Source organism: Megascapheus bottae, chromosome 31 (assembly GCF_031878675.1).
Source record: "Megascapheus bottae isolate mThoBot1 chromosome 31, mThoBot2.hap1, whole genome shotgun sequence".
Taxonomy (NCBI): Eukaryota; Metazoa; Chordata; class Mammalia; order Rodentia; family Geomyidae; genus Megascapheus; species Megascapheus bottae.
Window position 1 is genome coordinate 6,886,885 of NC_143539.1, and position 25,449 is coordinate 6,912,333.

Here is a 25,449-nt window from a genome sequence, read left to right on the forward strand (position 1 = left end):
GAAGGGAAACTCAGGCCAAATGACAAGGAAAAAACCTACAGAAAATGACGGGAAGATTGAGACAAAGGGGTTTGAAGACAAGCCAGAGTCCCAGCCTCAAGAAGTCCCCGTCGGTGGTGGTGGTGGGGGGGGTGAGGGATGAGGGAGGGCCAGGAGGTGGGAGTGGAGGGAGGGGGGGACCAGGGATCCTGGGAACGCTCGGGCTCCGGGCTGCGAGCGCCAAGGCCCCGGGGCCGAGCTGGGAAAAGCCGTGGGCGGGAGGGAGGCCGCGGGGTCCCCGGGGAAGGCGGAGGCCGGGTGGGGGTGGGGGACCGGATGCCGGGGTCCCGCGCGGCTCCCCGCGGCGCCCGCCCGCCCGCCCTCCGCGGGCTGCCACCCCACCCCGGGCCCCGCCGGCGCCGCGCTCGCCCCCCGCCGGCGCGCCCCCTCATTGTTCCGCGGCGCCGCCCTCCCCCCGCGCGCGCGCCGTACCCCGGCTCGCGGTGCCTCTCCGGAACCCGGGGATCCGCCGGGAGGAGCGGGGCGCCGGCAGTCCCGGAGGTGTCGGGCGTTCGTCTCAGGAAGGGATGCGCGGAGTCCTGAGTGTCTTCAGACTCTGGAGGATGCGGAGGGGGGCAGGGGGAGGGCGAGGGAGGGCGAGCGCCCTGGCCCACGGGGCGCGCCGGGAGCGCAAAGTTGTGGGTGCGCTCGCCGTGCTGGGAGCCGCACCCCAAAGCGGGCCGGCGGGGGCGCTGCGGGCCCGGACCCCCGCTGGCTCTCCACCCCGCGGCCCCCGAGGGCGGCGCGGGGGCCGGGATCGGCTCTGGGGGCTCGGATCCCCGCAAGTCCTGGATGCGGAGCTCCTCAAGGCCCGGGGAGGGCCGGCCGGACGGTCGGCCGCCGGGGGTCCCCCATCGCCCGGGAGGGTCCTCGGGGCGGGGTGCGGGGTGCCTGGACTCCGAGGTCTCTCAGCTCGTCCCGGAGGCCCAGCTCCGAGACTTTGGCCCCGGGCATGAGTCGCAGCCGGGGTCCGTGTGGAGGGATCGCGCCACCACGCGCGGCCCGGAGAAGACGGCCCCAGCGATGGACGAGGAGGGGGGCGGTCACCCAAAGCTTCTCAACGCCCCCCCCCTCCTCCTCACCTCCCCTGCCTCCCCGGCTCACATCCTGTTCCCGCCCGCGAGGGGGAGGGGCCGCCTTCCGGCCGGCCCGCCTGCAAAGGGTTAAGGTTGCCGGCTCTGTGCCTCATGAATATTCACGAGGAGAAGGGGCGGGGTCTTCCGCAGGCCGCCGCCCACATTCCAAGCGCGGCCGAGACTTTTTCTCCCTTTTACAGCCACAGGGCTGGCGAGGCGTGAGAATCCGGAAGTGGTCCCGTTCGGTCTCCGATTGGTCAGACGACACGTTCCTATTTACATATGCAATGTGGGGCGGAGCTGTCTGGCGAGGTCACGTGGCCACCCACAAGTGAAGGCCGCGGCGGCGTGAGGGTGCGGCCGGAGCTCCAGTGGCGCAATCGGTTAGCGCGCGGTACTTATAAGACAGTGCTAGGCGGAGCCATGCCGAGGTTGTGAGTTCGATCCTCACCTGGAGCACTTTTTCTTTTCCCCTCTCTGGGACTCCGTTTTCCTCTGTGTGATGTTGTTGTGCCTGCTTCCGTTTCTTCCTTGGGCGACAGTGTTTGCGATCCAGGAATTTGCCCGAATCTTCCGAGTATTTAGATTTACAGGCATGGGCTGCCTCGCTCAAGTTTTCTTTTTTTGTGGGTCGTGGGGCTCGAGTTCTGGGCCTGGGCTCCGTCCCTGAGCTCTTCAGCTCAAGGCTACCGCCCTGCCCCTGGAGCCACAGCCCCCCCCCCCTTTTTTTTTTTTCCTAGAGATTAATTGGGAGGGAAATGGGGACAAAAAACACAAGAAGGGGTATCCGTGTGTGAGAAGCAGTGCATCCACCATCTGGCAACTGGAGCTGTAACCCCTCCATACCCTACCGCGATAATGAAAAATAAAAATTAAAGAAGAAAAGGCACTTTAGTGCCCGAGCTGGCTCTGCACCGCGATTCTCAGCTCGCAGCCCCCTGAGGTTACAGGCTGAGCCACTGCACCCGGCTCTGTTTTTCTGTTAACCTGGATTTCTTTTTTTTTTTTTTTTTAAGCTTTTACAACGTAAGTTAAAACGGATGAGACTCAACCAGGACACATCACGTAGAGGAACGGACGATTTCATCTGCATTTTCAGTTTTGTATGAAACCCTGTGGGCCGCCAGGGGGCAACATAGCCTCTCTCTACATGTTCTGGGCAGGGACTTCAAGGCGCAAATCGCAGTAGAAGACGGCAGTGTAGGAGTTTCAGTGTCCTCGGTCCTCTAACGGTGGCAGAGTGCTAGAAAAGTAAGATACACGTTTTATACTTTAGGTGGTCAACGTCACAAATAAAAATCTAAGGTCCTGGGGATGGGAAGCCGGAGGTGGTGTGGCAGTTACAGCTACTCAAGGCACCATTGGAGCAGAGACTGTAAGGAAGAGCTTGGGGTGGGTTGGTGTTTGAGACAGAAGAAGAATAGCCAGTGCAAAGGCCCTGTGGCAGTGGAGGGACAACCAGGCCAAAGTGATTTAGAGCAGGCAGGGAGAGCTTGGAGGGGAGGAGGTGGGAACTCTGCTGTGTGATGAGGACTTTGGACTTTGATTTTTTTTGGTAATCGGATTCTGGTATCCTAAGAGGCTTCCTTAGGGTGGGGGAGGAAGGAGGGGAACACAGAGACTCAGAAGGAAGCACAAATGGGAAGGATCAAGCGGATCTGAGGAGGGCCGGGCTCTAGCCTGGGCTTGCGGGACGGATTATAGATCTATAGAGCTGAATCAGAGCCGGTGGCTGGGGTCCTGGGTTATGGGTTTGACAGGTACGGTTGCTTTTGGGTGTCATTTTTGCCAGTCCCGGGGCTTGAACTCACGGCCCGAGCCCTGTCCCTGGGCCTTTTTGTGCCCAAGCCTAAACGCCCTACCATTGGGAGCCATGGCGCCACTTCTGGTTTTCTGGGGGCTTCTTGGGGGAGAAGAGTCTCTCGGACTTCCCTGGCTGGCTTTGAGCCGCGATCCTCAGATCTCAGCCTCCGCTGCGCCCAGCTTGGCGCTCTTGATGTGGGGGTGCCAGGGAACCCCCTGAGGCCCTCCCGTCACCGCGGCGCGTCGCAGCCAGGGGTTGGCCCCCGGAGGGAGCACCGTCCAAAAGGAACCACCTGGGCGCGCGCCCGGTGCGTCTCCGGCTTGGTGTCTCAACCTCCCGAAGGGAAGCCGGCCACTTCCTGGACGAGGAGACCAAAGGTCAGGGCTGGCCAGAGGAATGGGGAGCCGGAGCAGGGAGGCCCGGGGGAGCGAGGGGGGAGGGGAGGGGGCGCGGGGGGGAGGGGAGCACCGGCGGGGAGGAGGCCGACCGGCACAGGGGCGCGGGGCGGAGGGGGAGGAGGAAGGGAGGGGGAGGAGGAAGGGAGGGGGAGGGGGCGCGCGGGCGGGGCGGCTTCCGGCCGGGGTGACTCCCGACCCCGGGAAAGGGGATCCGAGACCCGATGGCCCCCCCCACCTTCCCCCCCCCCCCGCTCCTTCCCCCTGGATCCCACGCGAGTCGGGGCCGTGATCGCCGTGACTTCCCACCCCAGGACGTCGGCCTTTCGGGGTGACCCCGCCCCGCCCGCCCCGCGCGGGAACCGGCTCCCCGGGTTCCGTCCCGGGTTCCGTCCGGGCTGAGCTCACCGGCCCCGCCCCCCCAGGTGAACCGCCGGCCCGTGACGTCACTTCCTGCCAGGTAAGCGCCGCCGGCGGACTGGGATAAGACGGGGTCGGGCCAGGAAATGGTCTCCACGCGGATTCCTTTTATTTAAAAACCCCACCGCGCGCACAGACAGACATTGAGAGTAACAATATATATATATATATTACTTTATATATTATAGCATTGTCACAATAACACCGTTCCAATATTAGAAAAAGGAGACAAGGGAATCGGACGACCCTGTATATAAATACTATAAAACCTTAATTAGAATAAATAAAAGTCGTCATAAATAAAAAGGAAAAAAAAAGGGGGGGAGCAGGGGGGGGATCCCCCCTAGTGATGGGAGGGAGAATTTTGGCAATGGCTTTGGCTAGGCGCTTGAGGGACATCGTGAGCACCAGGATTCTCCCCAGGGGACACCTTGGGGGAGAATGGGAGAGGGGTGGCGAGGAGGCCAACTTCACAGCACGTACAATTCCGGGAGGCCAGCGTTGGGGTGGGAGAGGAGGGAGGGCTCACAGCCTCCTTCAGGCCCCCAGGAAACACTGGCGGCCTCCACACCAGCAGGCCGGCGCCGGGCCTCTGGGGACCTGCCCCAGATGTGGCACTGTCGGGGTGGGGGTTAATGCATTTCTTGGAATGTGGACAGAGGCGTCCTCCCCCCACCCCCAAGTTCCCACCAATGTCTTCCCGCTTGATTTCCAGCTCGGTGACTCGAGACAGGCATTTGTCACTCTGAAACCGAGATGCGATTGAAGATGGGGAGCCTCCGGGGGGCTGCTGGAGGCTGGGGTGGCCCAAAGACCCCAGCCTCAAAGACAGGCGAGTCGGATCCCCCCAGGCTGCTGCCACTGCTGGCGTAGTCGTCCGGGTCAGACCCCAGGGACTGTGCAGAGGGGCTGCGAGCCAGGCCCCCCAGGGGCCCCCAGATGGAGCCTGGGGTGGTCCTGCGGCAAGACGGGCAGCAGGAAGGGGCGGGGTCCCTGCGAGCTACCGGGGTGCCGGGGGCAGCCGAGAAAGCGGAGGGTGAAAGGGGCAGGTCCCCGGGTGGTGGCGGGGAGCTGGAGGGGGAGAAGGAGCAGGAGGACAGGGAAGGGCCCACCAGGCCGGGCGGTGGCGAGGCCCGGCGGCCGGAGGGCAGGCCCGAGTAGCTGAGGCTCTGGCGCAGCATGTGCGGGTGGCCTGGGGCAGCCAGGTCCTCGTCCGGATGGTGGATGAAATGACATCGGGAGCCGTAAGGGCAGCGGCCCTGGAAGTAGAACTTGTGGCACAGCTCCGTCTTGTACTTGGGGTGGCGGTTGGCCTGGCGCAGCTCGCCCAGGCCGTGCGCAAACTGGCATTTGGCCCCGTAGCGACAGCGCCCGCTCTCAGAGAAGGTCCGGCAGAGCTCAGTCTTGTAGCGAGACGAGGTGGTCAGGGTGGCAGGCGGTGAGGTGGGTGAGGGTGACAATTCGGGGCCCGGGCGAGGAGCCAGGGGTGCAAAGCCAGGGGGTGGGGGCACCCAGTGACAGCTTCGGCCCTCGACCAGACTGGTGGACCGGCCAGGCAGGCGAGAGCCCACCACCCCCGGCAGGCTGGTCTCCGGTGAATTCAGGCTCCAGAGCGCCGGGGACTCGGTCCCTCCGTGGTCGGACGAAAGCAGGTCGGGGCTCAGCGACCGGAGGCTCTGTGGGTGCAGGGACTGGTTAGGACACCCCAAGAAGAAAAGAAAAAAAGGCCAAGCTGCCGCCCCGCCCCGGCTGCAGGACACTTCCCCAAGCCTGTCAGGCCGGTTTGTGGGCTCCCGGGCCGAGCCCCACCCAACCTCACCACCCCCTAAGGGTTCCAGCTCCCCGATGATTCAGAGCGGAGGTGAAACCCATCTAGAAGGATCGAGGAATTCCCAGCTCCCCCTCCTGAGAGATCGAGGCGGGGGGGGGGTCCTCTTCCATAGTCACACTCCTGCCCCCCCCAGTGTCGAGCCGCTGGGGGCCTCTCCCCCCCCCTCGCCCGGAGACGACGGAGCACCAGGCTCCCCACAGTTTCAGAACCGAAAACAAAGTGGACCCTGGAGCCCGGATCTCTTTCTGACTTTAGGAAATCGCTGATCGGAGGCCAAAGTCAATGCCCGCCCCACCCCTACCCTTGACACTTCGACCGCTCAGCGCGGGGGGGGGGGGGGAGAAGGGGAAAAAAAAGAGAAAAGAAAAACAAAGTCGCCCTCAGCACTTTCAGGGAGAGCCGGGGTGAGGATCCACTTCCGCCTCCAGGCAGCCCTACTTTTGAACCCTACATTGGCGCCGGCTTTCCAGCTCCAGGATCATTCTCTCCCCTCGCCCACGTCCCCTGGGATCCAGGGTCTGGGCCGAGATCTCCCCTCACTCCGTCCTCAGGACTTGGCGGGGTTCAATGGTCCAGTTTCACCAAGTTGGGTCTGATAAAGGGCAAGGAGGGCATCCCCTTGCTTTCCCCCCCCCCCCAACTCCCCTAAGTTGGCAGCCCTAGAGAATCATCAGGGAAGCGTGGCTCCCCAGGAGTGCCGGCGATCGATACTGACCTCGTAGATAGCAGAGAGATCCATGGTTGGCTCGAGCGGCCGGGGAAACGGAGGAAGCCAAAAAGTCCCAGCGCTGTAATCAGGCTGCAGGGGAACTGGGAACGCCGGCCTTTTATAGTGGGCCGAGGGGGCGTGGCCGTCCCGAGGGGGCGTGGCCTCGGGCGAGGCCGAGGGGGCGCTTCCCGGACGCTCGCCCGCGGCCCAGCCCGCCGGGCTACTTACTAGTTCCGCCCGCCCCCGGCTAGCTGACACTGAACTTGGCTTGGGGGGCTGTGAGGGGCCCAGGAGGTGGGGCGTGGCTTGTGCGTGCGTGTGTAAGGGTTGTCTGCTTAGTTTTTAAGGTTGGAGGCTGAAGAGCAAAGGGAACTAGGGCAGAGGTGGGGCGGCTTGGGGGTGGAGGTGAGGGGTGGGGGGGGGCGGAGTGCAGGTCTCCCAGGCAGTCGACCTGGGCAGAGTCCACAGGGGCGTGGGCTTATGTCACACAGACCCACAGACCTGGGTGGGAAAATGACATAACTGGAGAGAAAGGCGTAAAAGAGAGGGAAAATGCTAGACACACACACACACACACTCAACTAAGCTACTTAACCAGGAGAGGGCATGATTTAGGGGAAGTGAGTAGAGTTCCAGGAGAAACTGGGAGGAGGAAGGGTGGAAGGGGGTAGAGGAATGAAGCAGGGCAGGACTATCTTAATAATAATCTGGGGTCTGGAGCCAATGGTTTAAGCCTGTAATCCTGGCTACTCAGAAGGAAGGGATAGGAAGATCCTAGGTAGAAGCTAGCCTGGGCAAGAAAGTCTGAGACTTTTATCTCTACTAAACTATCCCCAAAAGACAGAAGTGATAGAGCCTTAGCCTTAAGCAAAAAGTTAAAAGATAGGGCCTAAAGGACCAGGAGTTTAGCCTAGTGATAGAGTGCTTGTCTAGTATGCATGAAGCCCTGAGTTTGCTTCCTTGGCACACATACACACACATACATACATACATACATAGGTGGATAGTGCCTGAGTTCAAGCCCAGGACAGGCTCTCTCATACACCATACAACCTAGGGGAAAAAAGAGAAAGGACACTTGCAGAAAGACAACCCCAAGGGCCTGAGGGAGGGTTTGTCCTCTAAGACTTTTTTTGGGGGGGGTTGGGGGGTTTTGAACTCTGGGCCTGGGCACTGACCCTAAGCTTTTCAGCTCAAGGCTACTGCCCTAGCCCTTGAGCCACAGCCCCACTTCAGGTCTTCTAGTGGTTAATTGGAGATAAGAGTCTCACGGACTTTAGTCTTTAGTGCCTGAGCTGACTTCCAACTGCAGTCCTCAGACCTCAGCCTCTTGAGTAGCTAGAATTACAGGCACAAGCACCGCACCCAGCTTCCAAGACTTCTTAAAGAGAGATCTGGACTACCCTTCCAATCCTGCTTTCTTTGGGGGTGAGGTACAGGATAATATTAAGTGTGTGTGCGTGCGTGTGCGTGCACACGCGCCTGTACTGGGACCTGACCTCAGGGTACAGTAGTACTCTGCCACTTGAGACATTGCTCCACTTCCAGCTTTTTGTGGTTAATTGGAGATAAGAGACTTCAAACCACCATCCTTCGATCTCAGCTTCCCCAGTAGATGCGAACCACGGATGCCTGGCTTTAGTAAGAGTTGTAAGGGACTCATTCTAACCCCTCAAACCTAACACTGTTAAGAAATGGTACTTATACCAATATTCTGTGTGCCCACTTAAGAGATGGTCAAGTTACTTTTTTTTTTTTTTTTTGTCAGTCCTGGGCTTAAGCTCAGGGCCTGAGCACTGTCGTTGGATTTTTCTCAAGGCTAGAGCTCTACCACTTGAGCCTCAGCACCACTTCTGGCTTTTTTTCTATGTATGTGGTACTGAGGAATCGAACCCGGGTCTTCGTGCATGCTAGGCAAACACTCTACCACTAGGCCAAACTCCCGGCCCCTACGGTCGTTACTCTTATTCCAGCTACTGAAAGATAGCAGCAGCCTAATCTTGGGGCCTTAAATCAGAAGGTTTCTCCTCTGAGAAAACTCAAATTTGGAACAGTGAAAGTTTTTATTATGGAGGAAGATGGCTGGTTTAACATGGAAGAAATAGGCCACCCTCAACGTTTAAAAAAAAAAAGTGACAATGCTGCTACCAAAGTTTAAATTTTACAGGATCATTCCCTAGCTTTGCCATTTTTTTTTTTTCTTTTTTTGGACAGCGTTTTGCTATGTAGTTTAGACTGGGCCTGTCCCACAGAAATCCTCCAGCGTCAGTCTCCAGTGTGTACCACCAGGCAAAGGCTGTTAAGAATTCAGTTGCCTAAGGGGATCTGGATGAGCTTTGTTTGAAAAAAAGAAGCAGCAGAAATGATGGCCACAAAACAGAGACAAGGCTGTAAGCGTTCATCCTTTTGCAGTGTTTGCTGGGGGGCTTGTATTGAGGTGTGGAGATTCAGGCCAGAATCCTAGCTGATATGCTTAGGTCTCAAGGAGGAGAAGGGGGAAAGCCTGACGCAAGGCTTCTTGGGGACCTTCCTGGGGTTGGTCCCGTGAGCTGGGCGGACCACAGGCCGCCTTGGCACGGTTGTGGCCTCCTGCTTGCCTGTGACTCACAGACGGGGAGAGGGGGAGGGGGCCTTCCTGGAAGCCATGACGGGGGAGGCAGGGCCCCGACACCCCAGTTCCTCTCTGGTAACCAGGGCTCCAGTCTGTTGTAAACACAGCCTTGGGGACAACTAGGGGAAGGGGGAGGGGGCGGGAGGGCCCAGGGAACTTGCCTTTTTTGCCCAGCCTCCAAATTATCTGATAGGAAAAACTAAAAAAAAAAAACCACAAAACTGGGAGGAGCCTGGGAGCCTTGCTGATCCGCTCTGGTTCTGGTTCCAATCCCGCTGAGCCATGCCAGATTTGATTCCCTGGAGACTGAGAAATTCCCACTCCTGACTCAACCAGGGGGCCCCTTCTCCCCCTCTCCTCTCCCTCTGCTGAGTCATGGAGACCTGGGCTGGGAAGCTGGGGATTGGGTCCCCCTCCAAGGTGCTGGGGGGGGGGTTAATTCACCCCCCCCCCGAAAAAGACTGGGATTCAGGAAGCAAAATGCCACCTGCATTCCACACAAGGTCCAGTTCCCCGTCTCCTCTCTCTGAGCCGGGGGCCTGGGCCTCCAGCCCTCCCTCAGGACCCCCACCCAGCCTCTCCTGCCTCAGCCCAGGGTCCAGCTGCCTGGCCTCCTCCCTCAGACTTACAGGTCCAGACCTTAGCCCTCCAGCCTCACCTCCAGGAGTCCAGGCCCCAGCCTCTCCCCTCAGACCCAGGGGTCTAGACCTCAGTTTCTCCTCTTTCTTTATTCAGCCAGTCCCCAGGCTTTGTCCTTGAGCTTCTTTTTGTTCAGGGCTAGCACTCTACCCCTTGAGTTAAAGTGCCACGTCTGGCTTCTGTGTATGTGGTACCGAGAACTCGAACCCAGGGCCCCATGCCTGGCTAGGCAAGCTCTCTATCCACCCAGCCTCTCCTGGATCAGATCCAGGGCACCCGACCCCAGCCTCCTCCCTCCGAGGGGGGGTCAGGCCCTCCTGCCCAGGTGCCCAGGCCAGGAGGAAGCTCGGGCGGCCTGTCTCCCCCTCCCCAGCCTCCGACGCCGGCCAGCGGGGAAGCCCGAGGGCCGGGCCGGGAAATCCCTCTGGAATGACGGCGAGGAAGGGGCCAGGCGGGGCCAGGCGGGGCCAGGCGGGGCCGCAGGGCCTGCGAGGTGGGGGCTGGAGGAGGGAAAGGGGCGGAAACCAGAGAGGCTAAAAATACTGCGAGCACTTCCGGCCGCGGGGGGGGGAGGGGGAGCAGGGCGAGCAGAGTTTCCAGAAAAACAAGCGGGGACGGGAAACGCGGGGGTGTGGGAGCCCATGCGCCCCGGGGGTGATGGGGAGCCGAGGGTGGGGACCCGCGGCTGAGCCTGGGATTGCCTGGGTTTGTTGGTGGGGAGGTGTGCACTCCCCGGGGGAGGGGGGGGACAGTGGGAGCCCCCAACTCGGGGGTGGCTGGGTGTGCGATCGGGAGGGGACACGAGTGGGCCCCCATGTCCAGGAGCGCACAGAGCCCCCAGGGTGGCCTGTGCCACCAGAGTTCTACCAGCACAACTCCAGGTGGCACTCAGGGGCGGGGCACCCCCCCCCCCTTGCTCATCTGTATACGGGGATCTGGGGTGACAACAGTGCCTTTGAATTGTGGCTAAGGGACGAGCTGAGCACCCTACCTTCCCAGCACCGGGCATGGCAGTCACAGCTGTGTTTGAGTGTGTGCAGCTCCTCGCACGTGTCTGTCTGCGTCCCTGCCTGTGGGAGGGGCAGAGGCCTCGTGTATGTATATGTGTGTGAGAGAGAAGCGAGACAGACTGCATTGTAGGCCCGCTGTCTGGATGTGGTTCCAGTCACACGTCTGAACTTTGGTGTCTGACGTCAGTAGCAGCAGCCAAGACACACGGGGATGGATGATGGCAGATGATCATGCTCACGCTGCCACTCCCGCCACCACCCCCCTCCAGTGTCACCTCCCTTGCTCAAGTGTCTGTGGGCACAGCAGAAGTGTACACAACACAGGCACCTGTGACATTGTGGCGAGGCTCAGGTCTTATCTGTGCCCCCAGCCAATCAGGCCTCGGCTGCCACAGGCTGGGGGCAAAGGCTGAGTCAGCTCCCTCCGTGCTGGGCAAAGTCTGCTGATGGGGTGAAGAGATAGCGGGTTAAGTGGTGGTTAGAGGGCTGTTTGTGGATCCTCCTTGTTGGCTGGCTTTCTTAAAGGGCTTGGGGGGCTGATCCTGGGATCTGATCTGTCCTGAGACTCTTATCTCCAATGAACCACCAGAAAGCCAGAAGTGGTAGAGCCCTAGCCTTGAGCAAAGGAGCTCGGGGCCATCTAAGAGCTCCGGTTCTCCACGACAGGAAGGCCTTCCTCTCCTCCTTTGTCCCTTCCTCAAAGCCCATTCTTTGTTTCAACTCCACAGCACATTCCCATCTCAGAGCCTGTGCTCTGCAGTTCCCCCTCTGGAATGTTCTGGCCCTGGATGTCGACATGACTCAGTCTCGTTACTTCGGGTCTGTTCCATGACCTTCTCAAGTCTTCCTTCAACTGTAGGGATTATTTCAAAAAGAACAGCCTGGCACTGGAGGTTCCCACCTAGCTACTATAGACCTGAAGATCAAGGTGACTATGGTTTGAGGCCAGCCATGGGGCAGGGTGGGGGAAGTGGGGTTAGTGACCTCTCCATCTCCATAGAGAAAAATCTGGCTGTCCTCCCAGCTGCTGAAATCAGGAAAAGCACAGTTCTAAGTCAGCCCAAGTGAAAGTGGGGGACTGTGTATAGCAAAAAAGCTGAACATGGTAGGGTGGGTATACCTGTTATCACAGGGTGGCCGATAGCAATGTAGTAGGATGACAGTCCATCCAGACAAGCCTAAACCAAGTGAGAGTCTATCTTAAAAACAAGCAGAGCAACCCAGCACTGCTGCTGGCTCATGCTTTATAATCCTAGCCACTCAGGAACCCAGGGTATGGAACCATCCTCTTGGGTGCTGGGATTTTATAGGCATGGTATCACACTCAGGTATGAATTTTTTTTGCATCTCTTGAGCTACCTTTAATCCTAAAAAAATTTCTTGTGCCATCTTTTTTTTTTCTGGTGGGTCCTGGGGCTTGCACTCGGCCTGGGTGCTATCCCTCAGCTCTTTCAGCTCAAGGCCACCATGCTAACCTTTGAGCCAAGCCCCACTTCCCATTTTCTAGAGGTTAATTGGAGATAAGAGTCTCAGGTCCTTTTGTGCTAGAGCTGGCTTTGAAACTCGATCCTCAGATCTCAGTCTTCTGAGTAGCTAGGACTATAGGTGTGAGCCACTTCACCCAACTTTTGATTTTTCCCCCCCCTCCAATACAGCTAACAACATGGCATCCTCGTTAGAAGATGAGCTCCAAGCCAGGTTTTGGTGGCTCATGCCTGTTATATTTGCTACTCAGGAGACTGAGATCTAAGGATTACAATGCAAAGCCAGCCTGGGCAGCAGAGTCTGTGAGATTCATCTCCAATGAACCATCAAAAGCTGGAAGTGGAGCTGTGGCTCAAGAGGTAGAACCCCAGCCCTGAGCACAATATGAACTCCAGGAGTACAGGGTTGTCTCTCACTGGGCAGGGCTTGGCCCACAAAGAAACTTGGCAATGGTTGAATGAACATAGTTTTGCCCTATATTCCATTGTGGAAGTGTGCAATGTACACCCGTCACGCTGCTACCAACGGTGGCACTGGATATGGCTTTTGTTTGGGTCTGGGACATCCGACCTGTGCTTGTGTCATGGTGATTTGGCTCCTAGATCCAGCCAGCTGTGCCCATCTTCTGAACGTACCCATAGACCAACGCATCCCTGCCGGCACATTTTGTGTGTGCCAGCTAGATGCTGGCAGCCTCTGCTGGGGGAAGAGCTCATGTGTTTTTTTAGTCGTTTTGCCAATCCTGGGGCTTGAACTAAGGGCTTGAGCTCTATCCCGGGGTCTCTCTGTGCTCCAGGCTAGTGGTCTACCACCTGAGCCACAGCACCACTTCTGGCTTTTTCTGAGTGATTTATTGGAAATAAATCACTTATGGACTTTCCTGCCTGTAATCTTCAAATCTCAGTCTCCTGAGTAGCTGGGATGACAGGCCCGAGCCAGCTTCAAGTGGGAGGGTGTTTTTTTTTGGGGGGGGGGGGGAATGAGCACTGTCAGAAATATCACTTTATGGCCTGGAGAATAACGTAGTGGTGCTTGCCTAGCATGCACGAAGCCCTGGGTTCCATTCCTCGGTACCACATACTCAGAAGCCTGAAGTGGTGCTGTGGCTCAAGTGGCAGAACACTAACCTTGAGCAAAAAGTGTCCAAGGACAGTGCTCAGGCCCTGAGTTCAAGCCCCAGGACTAGAAAAAAAAATACCACTCTGTAATTAGGGATTATATGTGGCTAAGGAGAGATGTCCAGGAGACAAGGACTGGTCAGTTTGTGACACCTGGGCTCGACTGTAGCTCCATTCTACCACATACACACTGGGTGATGCTGTAAAGATGCTGTTTGAGGTAGGGCCTCCCTAATAGCCCAGGTTGGCTTTGAACTTGCAGTCTTCTCATGATGACAATTCACAACAAATTGACTTTTCTAGGTGAGGCGGATGGGGACTGATTTCACCGAACAGAAAGAGAACGAAGGCTTCTTTCTAAGGAAGACACTTCATCAGATGGCACCAGCCCATATCCCTCACCATTGTGGGCTTCAAGCTCAAGAGGTCCAGAGTTCAGTTACAGACATGGGGGTCTGGGGTGGGAGGCTACTTGGTTGGTGACATGGGGACCAGGGCATGGAAGGTGCTGGGCAGGACAGTTACCCAACCAGCTGAGTCACTCACACAGGCTGACAGCTGGGCCTGGGCGGGCAGCTCTGTGGAGCACTTGCCCAGGCCTGAAGGCCATGGCTGAGCTCCCTGAAACTGGCGGGGAAGTAGGGGTGCTGGTGGGGCCCTGCTTCCCGGAGTCGGGTTCTTCCCCAGGACAGAGAGTGATTCACCCTGCCAGCGCCTTTTCACTTCTCCTTTGGGGCTAAAAATACAGAGACCCAGGCGTCCATCTGGGCTGGGCCTCCCCACACATTACACAATGTGCCTCACTGGAGTTCTGCTGACGCGGGGGTACGGGCGGGGGCCCCAGCCGCTCCCCTTATCAGCAGTGCAGAGGTCAGGGCTGAGAACCCTCACTTCTCCTTCCCTGGGCCAGGAACCCCAGGACAGTTTAGTTACATGGGATGGGGGTGGGGGGCAGAGCTTAGTTGTGGCACCTGAAAGGAAGCTCATCTCCCAGTCCCAGGGAAGGGTGGGGCAGAAGATGGAAAATGGGGACTGGTAGAGAGAGGTAGGGAGACAAGATTGTGAGGGCAGACACAAATATTGGGTAGAGACAGGAAGACAGAAGGAGGTTGACGAGGAACAGCTAAAAAGCAGCAGACACACAAAAGGACTGAGAAAGGCTGAGCCAGGGCATTGTCCCCCCGCCAGATTGGGGGAGGGATGCACCCCAAGAACACAACAGATCATCAAGTTGCCTGTTCAAAGTCCAGGGTAGGCCGGGGAGGGAAGCAGAGGCCTAGGCAGAGGCGAGGTTCCACCCTTGGTCAGGATGTGGTCTCTGCTGCCCTCTGCTGGCCAGAGGGTGCTAGGCAGGAAGAATCAGACACGACAGCTTTGGCTTAAGGTTTCCCTCTTTATTCTCCATGCCCTCCCGAAACCCACCTCCCCACCTACCACAAGCAGCTTCACTGCTCACCCCAAACCTCAGAGGGGACCCCCAGGTCCAGGAGGTGGTGCTGGCGTTTTGCCCGTGACCTTGTTGGCACAGTCCAGCAGGGCAGTATGAATGTCCTTGGCACAGGCGATCTGAGCCTTGATGACTGCCAGGTACTGAGGATAAGGCAGGCTGTCCGGCTGCACAGCATCAGGCTTGGTGGCCGTGGGCACCAGCGTCGGAGAGTGTTTGGCACTGTCACAGCTCTGGGAAAGGCACTCGTGTGCCAGGCGCTGTCAGAAGGCAAGCAAGGGCCCAGCATCAGCCTTGCTCCAGGCACGTGTAGTGACCTACCCCAACCCCAGGTGCCAGCCTGGGCCTTCCTGGCTTCTGGCGTGGGAAGTAGTAATGCTGATTAGTGGCACATGACCTGGGGCACCTCAGTTTCCCCTTTTGGAAAATGGGTTTAGTAATCATCTCTTTCGACACAGCATGGGTTTCAGCGATGTGCAGAAAAGTTAGGGATCTGCTTCCTGTCCTAACCCAAAGCTTGGTGGCATTGGCAGTGACTTTCCTGATGTCACTAGTTTAGGTTCTCTTCTTCCTCTAGCTGCTACTTCTATAGGTAATTTTCTTTTCTTTTTTCTTTCTTTCTTGCTTTTTTTTTTTGGTGGTCATGGGGCTTCAACTCAGGGTATGGGCGCCTTTGCCCAGGGCTAAGGCTCTATCACTTTGAGCCACAGCTCCACCTCTGGTTTTCTGGTGGTTAACTGGATAAAAGTCTCAGGAGGTGGGCAGTGGTTCACGCCAGTAATCCTAGCTACTCAGGAGGCTGAGATCTGAGGATCAAGGTTCAAAACCAGCCTGGGCACAAAAGGACCTGAGACTCATCTCCAATCACTAGAAAAGAGGAAATGGGGCTATGTGTGGCTCAAGGGGTAAGGTAGAAGCCTTGAGCTGAAGAACTCAGAACAGCAACTAGGACCAGAGTTCAAGCCCCATGACACCCCTTTCCCCTCCACACACACAGAGTCGCAGGGACTTTCCTGTCCAGGCTGGCTTGGAACCCTTATCTTCAGATCTCAGCCTCCTTCGTAGATAGGATTAGCAATGTAGGCCTGAGCCTCTGGCACCTGGCATCTAAGCACTTGTCACAATTCCCAAGTTCAGCTCTCCCTCTCCACATTCTCTCAGAGGTGGGGCAGGACAGGAGGGACATGACATCTAGTCACCTGGTCCCCAACCTCCTAGTTGCTCCCAGGCCCCCACCTCCAGAGCCCTAGGGCCTGATCCTGCAGCAGCCAGCCCTTCAGTCTGGTACAGGCTTAAGGAAGCCCCTGCATTCCTCTCTGTCTTTCCCCTCACCTGAGGCCCTGCCCTGGCTGCTCTTTGGGATTCTACCTCCTTTTTCAGCCCTTCTTGCACACATACACTATTTGTCATTTGTGAGAGGCAGTGGCTTAAAAAGCAAATAGGTCCATGTCGTCCTCTGTTGGAAAGCCTTCAGGGATCCCCAGGACACACAGGGTTATATTCAAACTACTCAGCCAGGTTGACTTTCTCATCATTCATGCCTGGTGGGAGTTTAAAGCACACCCCCCCCCCCACTCTTCTACCCCTAACAGCTTAGAATGAAGATGATGCCAAAGGAAATTAGGGTACAAACTTCCCAGGTGTGATGGTGCTGAGATTCTCCTCCAACTCCATTCTCAAGGCGCATAGATCCGCCTGTCTGATCTGAAGCTCTTACTCTCCTCTGTTCTATGTTCTAGTCTTTCCATCCATAGTCTTTTCTGAGTCACTTTTTTTTTTTTTTTTTTTTGGTTGGTCATGGGGCTTGAACTTGGGGCCTGGGTGCTGTCCCTGAGCTCTTCAGCTCAAGGCTGGCATCTTACTCCTTGAGCCATAGCGCCACTTTGTTTTCTGGTGGTTAATTGGAGATAGGAGTTTCATGGTCTTTAGTGCTTGGGCTGGCTTAGAACCTGGATCCTCAGAGCTCAGCTTCCTGAGTAGCTAGGATTACAGGCATGAGTCACCACACCTGGCTTTTTTTTTTTTTTTTTTTCCCCAGTCGCAGGGCCTGAGCACTGTCCTTGGGATTTCTCAAAGCTAAAGCTCTACCACTTGAGCCACAGCACCATTTCCAGCTTTTCTTCTTTTCTTTTTCTTTTTTTGACAGTTATAGGGCTTGGACTCTGGGCCTGGGTGCTGTTCCTGAGCTCTTCAGCTCAAGGCTACTGCCCTACCCCTTAAACAGTGCCACTTCCAGTTTTCTAGTGGTTAAATGGAGATAAGAGTCTCATGGTCTTTAGTGCCCAGGCTGGCTTTGAACTGCCTCTTGAATAGCTAGGTTTATTGGCATGAGCCACCGCACCCTGCTCCAGCTTTTTTTCTATGTATGAGGTAACAAGGAATCAGACCTGGGTCTTCATGCATGCTAGTCAAGCACTCTACTACTAGGCCACATTCCCAGGCCCTGAGCCACTCTTTGTGTGTCTGCAGCCATTCTAGCCCCAACCCCTGCTTCCACCTCCCTTTCATTCCTTCTTTTTTGTGTGTGTGCCAGTACTGAGGCTTGAACTCAGAGATTGAATGTTCTCCCTTGGATTTTCCCTTTCAAGGTTGATGATCTACCACTTGAGCCACATCTCCACTTCTAGCTTTTTGCTGGTTCACTGAAGTGTCACAGACTTTTCTGCCTAGGCTGGCTCTGAACCATGATCCTCAGATCCCAGCCTCCTGAGTAGCTAATGTTACAGGTGAGCCATCAGGGCCCAGCTTTTGCCTTCCCTTCATAGTACTCACTGCACTGAGCTGTTCTCATTTGCACTCCACTGCAAAGCTGTAAAATCAGGAGTTGGAGCCGGGAGCCACTGGCTGATGCCTGTAATCCTAGCTACTCGGGAGGCTGAGATCTGAGGATCAAGGTTGGAAGCCAGTTTGGGCACTAAAGTCCGTGAGATTCTTGTCTCCAGTTAACCACCAAAAAATCAGAAGTAGCACTGTGGCTCAAGTGGTAGAGAGCTAGCCTTGATCTGAAAAGCTCAGGGACAGTTCCCAGGCCCAGAGTTCAAGCCCCATGACACACACACACACTCTCTCTCTTACACACTTACACACACACACACAGAGTCAGGCACCACTGTTTCCCCAGCCCCCAGCATCAGGTGTGGCTCAGAGGTGACCAGTGAGGGAGTTGACTGAACACTCAGGGAAGGGCACAGGGTGTTGGTGTGGTCAATAGTGTCCAGAAGGCAACTTACCAGGCAGAGTTCCAGCTGGTCACACAGTGCATAGAACTCTTCCAGAGACTTGTCAAAGCGCTGTATGGGTCCATCGCTGCTTTTTCTATAACCAGAGAGAAACGGATGACAGAAGGGCTGTCCAGTCTCTGCAACACTAGTATCCACCATCCAGTGTCTGTCAGTAAATCATGCTCAGGGTATCTAGGCAGAACTTAACAACAGGAGGGGTAGGGCATGGGGTGGGGGAAGTTTCTAAGGATGGGGTGATAGAATAATCTAATACTCTTTCCTCAAAACCTGTCATTTGTAGAGTTCTATCTCTGGGCCGATTACAACGTTCCACTTAGAACCTGGAGCCTCATTCTGGGATTGCCTCCATGCCTCCCCCTCCCCTTGCCAGGCCCCCTGAACCACCCAGCCCATCCTTCCTGGGTTTTAAGGAAGCTTCTGTACTCCCATTCGTCCTTCCCTTTCCTCATGGTCCTGTCCTGGCTGCCTCCTTGGGCTCCCACCTCCAGGTATGAAGCTCCTAAGTTCACAGTGAGAGGCACACCAAATGGTGGATGGGATTGGCACTTACTGTCCATTGTCAATGTTGGTGTTCTGAATCAAGTTCTGGGCTGCAACCTTCATCAAGGTCTGTTAAAAAAAGAAGAAGAAGAAGACAGGGCTGGGGATGTGGCTTACGGGTAGAGTGTTTGCCTAGCATGCATGAAGCCCTGGGTTTGATTCCTCAGTACCACATATATAGAAAATGCCAGAAGTGGTGCTGTGGCCCAAGTGGTTGAGTGCTGGCTTTGAGCAAAAGAAGCTCAGGGACAGTGCCCAGTTGTTTTGTTTTATTGTCAGCCCTGAGTTCAAGCCCCAGGGCCGACAACAAAACAATAATATGGATGTAGGAACAAATCTTAGAGCTATGTGTTTCGGAGACCCACATAACCTCAGGCCTTCTCTTCTCCTCCTGTCAGTTGTAGAATGTCAGGGATCCCACTGCCTTGACAGTCCCCAACAGCATTTTCCCAGAGGCCTGTCCTCACCTTGGCTTCTCATCTGTAACATCCGGACATGTCCCTTATCCACCAATCATGGGCAGGGCAGAATCTCTGTACAGTCTAAGGGTAGGACCAGAACCCAGTTTCTCCCTTAAAAATCTCTTTACCCCTCAAGGGGCCGGGAGTCTGGTCTAGTGATAGAGTGCTGGCCAAGCATGCAAGAAGACCCGGATTTGATCCCTCGGTACCACATACATAGAAAAAAGCTAGCACTGGTATCGTGGCTCAAGTGGTAGAGCTCTAGCCTTGGGGGAAAAAAAAACAAAACTCAAGGACAGTGGTCAGTCCCTGAGCCCAAGCCCAGGTCTGACCCCCTCCCCCCGCAAAAAAAATCTCTTTATCCCTTAAAATCCCAGTCAGTCAATCTGTCTCCACAGCTGCAAAAATTCCCTTTTCTGGGGTTTGGTTTCAATCTCACAACCATAAACAAGTTTGCCCGACGCTGGTGGCTCGCTTTCTGGAATGTTAAGTTAGCTTCTCTGAAGGCAGAGACCTGAGGCTTACAGTTCAAAGCCAGCCAATTAACCAACGAAGAGCCAGAAGTAGGGATGCGGCTCCAGTGGTACAGGGCTATAGCCTCGAGAGGAAAAGATCAGGGGCAGCCCTCAGGCTCTGAGTTCAAGCCCCAGCACCGACACAAACAGGTCTCACCCACGTCCTGCCCACGATTTCCCCCTCAACAGCTCCTCAGCAGGCCTCCCTTGGACTCAGACAACCCGAAAACCGCTGGCTCCCCATCCACCCATCCATCCATCACCTGTAGACTCTCCTTCAGCTGCGGGATGAGCATCTTATACCGCTGCACTGGGTCGAAGTCCTGCTGCTGCTGCTGCAGGAGCCCGCTCTGGGCCGGCCCCACCAGTTGCGTTGGGGGCTGCGGCTGCTGGGGACCCGGGCCACCGGTAGAACCCGGGCCCGCCACACCTGCCCCTGAAGCAGCCGCGGAAGCTTGCTGCTGGGGAGCAGCCATGTTTGCGGCTGGAGATTGCCGGAAGTGCGTCACGAGCCGCTGTGTCTCCCGCGTTTTCCGGGAGTTATCCCCGCCTTCCAGACCCTTTAACCAATCAACGGAGTAGGCGTTGCTCCACCTTCACGAATCTCCAACCGGATTCCAGGACTGGGAAATCCACCCGCCAATCACAAGAGGGTTTCCTTGGTAGCACCACGCCCCTTTATCCCACAGCTAGCCAATGAGCGGAAGGCTCTAATCCGGACTCGATTTCCCGAAGGACTCGAGGCCTGACGAGAGCCGTCCGGGCCCTCAGAGTCTCGGCGGCGGTTGGTGACGCCAGAGCTGTGGGTTCGTCCGTCCGAGGCGCCGCCGGCGAGTTCCCCGGAACGTGAATCCCTCTCTTCTGCACCCCGCTTCCCAGCCTTTCCCGCGGAGGGCCTCGCCTCCGGCCCAGCGGCCACCTCAGCCGACACGCCCCTCGGCGTCCGCCTTCGGCGCAGCCAGGCCGCTGTCGCCGCGTCGCCATGGCTCCCACCATCCAGACGCAGGCCCAGCGAGAGGATGGCCACAGGTAGCCGACCTTCCAGTTTCCAGCGGGGCTTCCGCGATGCTGGTGGTGGGGGGGGGGGACACGCATGGGACGTCCCTGCGGTCTGTGACGTCAGGGGCCCCCTTTCCGAAGGGGACGGGTTGGAGGGGGTGCGGGGGGACTCGTGGCGCGGCCAGCCTGTGCCTTCCCCCGCTACTGAGTTTGGGAGACCTCGATCGTGCCGGGGGGAGCCTGTTCCAGAAGGTTTATGAAAGCACCGGGGCGGCATTCGGCCCCCGGCCGCCCCGCGGAAAGGGGCGCTCGCGCAGGATCGGGGCGCGCAGCTCCGTCCACCGAGGCCCCAGCTCTGGTCGCATGGTACCTTGTGGAAGCTTGGACCTCACCGTCTTTTTTTTTCTCTCTCTTTTGCCGGTCCCGGGGCTTTTTAACTCTTGAGCCTGGGCTCCGTCCCCTGAGCCTCTTTTTGTGTTCCAGGTGAGGGCGCTACTTACTGGAGCCACAACTTCACTTCTAGCTTTTTGTTGTTGTTTTGCCAGTCCTGGGGCTTAGGACTCGGGGCCTGGGCACTGTCCTTGGGCTCTACCACGTACTTGAGCCACCACACCACTTGCAACTCTGTGTATGTGGTACCCAGGGCTTCGTGCATGCTAGGAAAGCACTCGGCCACTAGACCACACTCCCCGACCTACACTTATGGCTTCCCCCGCACCCCCCTCTTGGAGTAGTTTATTGTAGATAAGTGTCTTATGGACTTTCCTTAAGCCCAGGCTGGCTCTCAACCATGATCTTCAGATCTCGGCCTACTCAGTAGCTAAGATGACAGGCCTGAGCTGTCACCACCCAATTCTCACTGTCTTTTTTTTTTTTCCCCCCCACCAGGCCCAATTCCCACCGGACTTTGCCTGAGAGGTGAGTTCCCAAGTCATTTCCAGTGAGTGGTGGGAGCAGTGGTGGGGCACAGAACCCCCCCCCCTGCTTTAAGAAACATGAGCCCAAGCTGGCTTCAAACTCATGATGCTTCCTTAACTTCCCTGGTGCTGGAATTACAGGCACCCACTACACCACCTAGCAGAGGGGGGTCAGCAGGGTCTAGTTTTGAGCCACTGTTTTCCTAGGTCTGGAGTGGTTTGCCGAGTCAAGTACTGCAATAGCCTTCCTGACATCCCCTTTGACCCCAAGTTCATCACCTACCCCTTCGACCAGAACAGGTGAGCGTAAGGTCAAGGATGGGCAAACTACTAAAGAAGCGCTTTAAAGGTAAGGACTGCTGGTCTCTTTGAGTCCTTTCTCCTCGGGCTAACAATGAATGGAGCAAGCAGCCTCCCAGTCCCTTCCCCCTAGGGAGCCAGCCTTAAGAGTCTAATCCTGGGAACATTTCATGCTGTAGCAGGTTAGCTTCTGGGAAGCAGAGGCATGAAGGGTGGCTTTGAAATCTGGAAACCCCAAGAACCATATTTACCCACCCAGGTTTGTCCAGTACAAGGCAACTTCCTTGGAGAAACAGCACAAACATGACCTCCTGACCGAGCCAGACCTGGGGGTCACCATCGACCTCATCAACCCTGACACCTACCGCATTGACCCCAATGGTGTGTGGGGAGACAGGGAGAAGGTGTGCTTTGGGCTCAGCAGAGGCCAGGCCTAGGCCTCCCTCATGGTCTTCCTGTCCCTTGCTGTCTAGTGCTCCTGGATCCAGCAGATGAGAAGCTTCTGGAAGAAGAGATTCAGGCTCCCACCAGCTCCAAGAGGTGAAGGGAGAACCCGTGGGCACTGGATGGGCACTGGTGTGGCTGGAATAGGCTCTGTAGTAAGAGGCAGTGGGAGATCCTGCAGCAGGGTCCTGAGGTGCCTGCCTTCCCATCAGATCCCAGCAGCACGCCAAGGTGGTGCCATGGATGCGGAAGACAGAATACATCTCCACTGAATTCAACCGCTATGGCATCTCCAATGAGAAGCCCGAGGTCAAGTAAGCTGCAGACAGGAATGGGAGGAGGGAGGGTGAGGAGGGGGAGTTTGGGGATGTCCAGAGGCTTCCTAGATCCTTCTCTTCACTTCTAGGATTGGGGTTTCCGTGAAGCAACAGTTCACAGAAGAAGAAATATATAAAGACAGAGATAGCCAGATCACAGCCATTGAGAAGACCTTTGAGGATGCCCAGAAATCGGTAACTTGAGGGACCAGGATGGGGAGGAGGATGGAGGCGCGGAGGGAACTTTTCCTCACTGCCTTTGTTCCCAACAGATCTCCCAGCATTACAGCAAGCCCAGGGTGACACCGGTGGAGGTCATGCCTGTCTTCCCAGACTTCAAGGTCAGTCAGGTCCAGGGCAGGAGGCAGAGGGATGGCCTCCCCTGCCTGCCAGCTCCAGACTAACCCCAGCACCTTCACTCCTCCAGATGTGGATCAACCCCTGTGCTCAGGTCATCTTTGACTCCGACCCCGCCCCCAAGGACACAAGTGGTGCTGCTGCATTGGAGATGATGTCTCAGGCCATGATCAGGTCACTGGTTCACTGGTCCTGTTACCCCCCTGGGCCTGGACCTCCTCTCCCTCTTTCCACATTCCCTTGACCACTGTTCTCCTTGTCCACCAGGGGCATGATGGATGAGGAAGGGAACCAGTTTGTGGCCTATTTCCTGCCTGTGGAAGAGACCCTGAAGAAGCGAAAGCGGGACCAGGAGGAGGAGATGGACTATGCTCCAGACGATGTGTGCGTGGGGTGGGTTGGGTGGTGAGGACTGAGAAGTATCTCCTGTTCTCCTCCTTGGGAACCCCGAACTGAGTGCGCCTCATCCACAGGTATGACTACAAGATAGCCCGAGAGTATAACTGGAATGTGAAGAACAAGGCTAGCAAGGGCTACGAGGAGAACTACTTCTTCATCTTCCGGGAGGGGGATGGCGTATACTACAATGAATTGGAAACCAGGTACTCTGCCCTACTCTCCCCTCAGTCTGTTCAGGCTTCTCAAGGCCTGAGCTGGTGGGTGGCCCACCTGGCCAGGGAAGAACCACCCTGGGCATCAGATATGGCATTTGCCATATCTGGTATGTGTGTGCATGTTAGTCCTGGGGCTTGAACTCAGGACCTGGGCGATATTTGCTCAAGGCGGGTGGTGTACTTACTACTTAAGCCACAGCACTACTTTTGGGTTTTTGGTGCTTCATCGGAGATCAGAGTCTCACAAACTCTTCTGCCTGTTGCTGTCTTTGAATCATAACCCTCAGATCAACTGTACTGGGGCTGTGTAAAAGCTGGCAAGAGTGATTTCAGTCTGTATAGAGATTAGAAGCTGGGCACTGGTAACTCACACCTGTCAGCTACTCAGGAGGCTGAGGTCCGAGAATCAAAGCCAGCTCAAGCAGGAACATCTATGATATCCCTATCTCCCATGAACCACCAAAAACTGGATGTGGCCCAGGGACAGTTTAAGCCCCAAGCTTGACCAAAGAAAACAGAGACCATTCCCATGAAGTGGGTTCTGACAGGACCACACCCACATGGTACCAACCTTCCAGCCTGCCGCCGGGTAGCTGCTGTTGAGGATGGAAAGGTCCACTGGGACCATAAATTCCTATTATCCAGAAGCCAGATGCCCACACGTGACCGCTCCGGGTCTTGATGTGGTGGCCTCACAGGTCCATGTGCACAAATGCACGTAAATCGCTCACAGGTGCTCCACCCAGGGTGAGCACTGCTGAGCACTACACGAGATCCACCTCTCTGGCAGCATCTAAGTGCCTCTCTCACCCATTCCCTGAACCTTGCGCACTGCAGGGTCCGCCTCAGTAAACGCCGTGCTAAGGCTGGTGTCCAGTCGGGCACAAATGCTCTGCTTGTGGTCAAACACCGGGATATGAATGAGAAGGAATTAGAAGCCCAGGTGAGACTGTCAATGTCCCCCAGGGGCCCACCCAGGGAGGGCAGCTGGGGGGTGAGAAGAGGGACAGTGGCCTGACCAGTACGCTGTCCCCCTACCCATCCTGCTGTTTTCAGGAGGCACGGAAGGCTCAGCTGGAAAACCACGAACCAGAGGAGGAAGAGGAGGAGGAGATGGAGGCTGAGGAGAAAGAAGCTGGGGGCTCAGGTAGAGGTCTCGGGTAGAAGGGTCCAAGCCTTGGGGCCTTAATGAGGGCGGGACGCTGGGTCTCACGTCTCTCTGCTCCTTTACAGATGATGAGCAGGAGAAGGGCAGCAGCAGTGAGAAGGAGGGCAGTGAGGATGAGCGCTCTGGCAGTGAGAGTGACCGGGAGGAGGGTGACAGGGACGAGGCAAGCGACAAGAGTGGCAGCGGTGAGGAGGAGAGCAGTGAGGATGAAGCCCGGGCTGCTCGGGACAAAGAGGAGATCTTCGGCAGTGATGCGGATTCAGAAGATGATGCTGACTCTGATGATGAGGACAGGCCTGCCCGTGGTGGCAGTGACAATGACTCAGACAGTGGCAGTGATGGCGGTGGCCAGAGGAGCCGCAGCCCAAGTCGCAGCCGCAGCCGCAGCCGCAGCGCCAGCCCCTTCCCCAGTGGCAGCGAACACTCAGCCCAGGATGGCAGTGAAGCCCCAGCTTCCGATTCCAGTGAGGCGGAGAGCGACAGTGACTGAGTCCGGGGCCTGTGGTGGGGCTGGCACAGGCCCTTCTTGGGGCAGGAGGGCACTTTTACAGTGCTCTAGGGGAGCCCTTCACCCTTCCCAGCCCCACCCAGTTTGCTGGTAATAAAGGCTGCTTGTCTACTTGCCAGGGCCTTTGGTAACCCTCCACAGGTGCTCAAGGACCCCAGCTTGAGTCATGGAAGCAATGTCACCGGGTCCCCCATGAAATGGCACAGAACAAAGGTCAGAATCCTTTTCTTTTTTTTTCTTTTTTTTTTTTTTTTTCCCAAAATAAGCCCAGACCATTAAACAATTGAAACTCCAACAAATAAGTCTTCTCCAACAGCGAGAAAAACTGTAGTTACTCAAAGCTGATTCTGCCAGTGGGGCTGGGGACAGTTGGGGGGGACAGGGGGGAAGACCATGGAGGGCCTGGGGGGGGTGACATAGGAGGGAGGGGGTCCTGCCCATCAGAGTGGGGCCGCCTGCGTCCTGCACTCTGCTGTCAGGCGT

At 56.7% G+C, this 25,449-nt stretch overlaps 3 protein-coding genes, 1 long non-coding RNA gene and 1 other non-coding gene across 5 annotated transcripts; 3 read left to right on the forward strand and 2 right to left on the reverse strand.

The window, feature by feature from the left end:
• The first annotated feature begins 1,480 nt into the window (after positions 1-1,480).
• Positions 1,481-1,574, forward strand: Trnai-uau (transfer RNA isoleucine (anticodon UAU)). Its single transcript has 2 exons — positions 1,481-1,518; positions 1,539-1,574. It is a non-coding gene; the product is annotated as a tRNA-Ile (tRNA).
• Positions 1,575-4,474: 2,900 nt separating this feature from the next.
• Zfp36 (ZFP36 zinc finger CCCH-type) lies at positions 4,475-6,380 on the reverse strand. The gene is made up of 2 exons (XM_090322156.1): positions 6,281-6,380; positions 4,475-5,410 (listed from the first exon to the last, which is right to left on the reverse strand). Exons 1-2 carry the CDS (start codon positions 6,302-6,304, stop codon positions 4,475-4,477), a joined length of 960 nt encoding a protein of 319 aa, XP_090178282.1. The 5' UTR covers positions 6,305-6,380.
• LOC150043857 (uncharacterized) lies at positions 4,480-13,650 on the forward strand. The gene is made up of 3 exons (XR_016533389.1): positions 4,480-4,566; positions 11,263-11,462; positions 13,441-13,650. It is a non-coding gene; the product is annotated as an uncharacterized LOC150043857 (long non-coding RNA).
• Positions 13,651-14,527: 877 nt separating this feature from the next.
• Med29 (mediator complex subunit 29) lies at positions 14,528-19,855 on the reverse strand. The gene is made up of 4 exons (XM_090322114.1): positions 19,606-19,855; positions 18,377-18,435; positions 17,815-17,899; positions 14,528-14,844 (listed from the first exon to the last, which is right to left on the reverse strand). Exons 1-4 carry the CDS (start codon positions 19,816-19,818, stop codon positions 14,602-14,604), a joined length of 600 nt encoding a protein of 199 aa, XP_090178240.1. The 5' UTR covers positions 19,819-19,855; the 3' UTR covers positions 14,528-14,601.
• Positions 19,856-20,096: 241 nt separating this feature from the next.
• Paf1 (PAF1 component of Paf1/RNA polymerase II complex) lies at positions 20,097-25,080 on the forward strand. The gene is made up of 14 exons (XM_090322113.1): positions 20,097-20,371; positions 21,230-21,259; positions 21,466-21,558; positions 21,818-21,939; positions 22,032-22,098; positions 22,215-22,316; positions 22,409-22,514; positions 22,592-22,660; positions 22,747-22,850; positions 22,944-23,060; positions 23,150-23,278; positions 24,128-24,233; positions 24,347-24,437; positions 24,524-25,080. Exons 1-14 carry the CDS (start codon positions 20,325-20,327, stop codon positions 24,946-24,948), a joined length of 1,608 nt encoding a protein of 535 aa, XP_090178239.1. The 5' UTR covers positions 20,097-20,324; the 3' UTR covers positions 24,949-25,080.
• Positions 25,081-25,449: the final 369 nt, after the last annotated feature.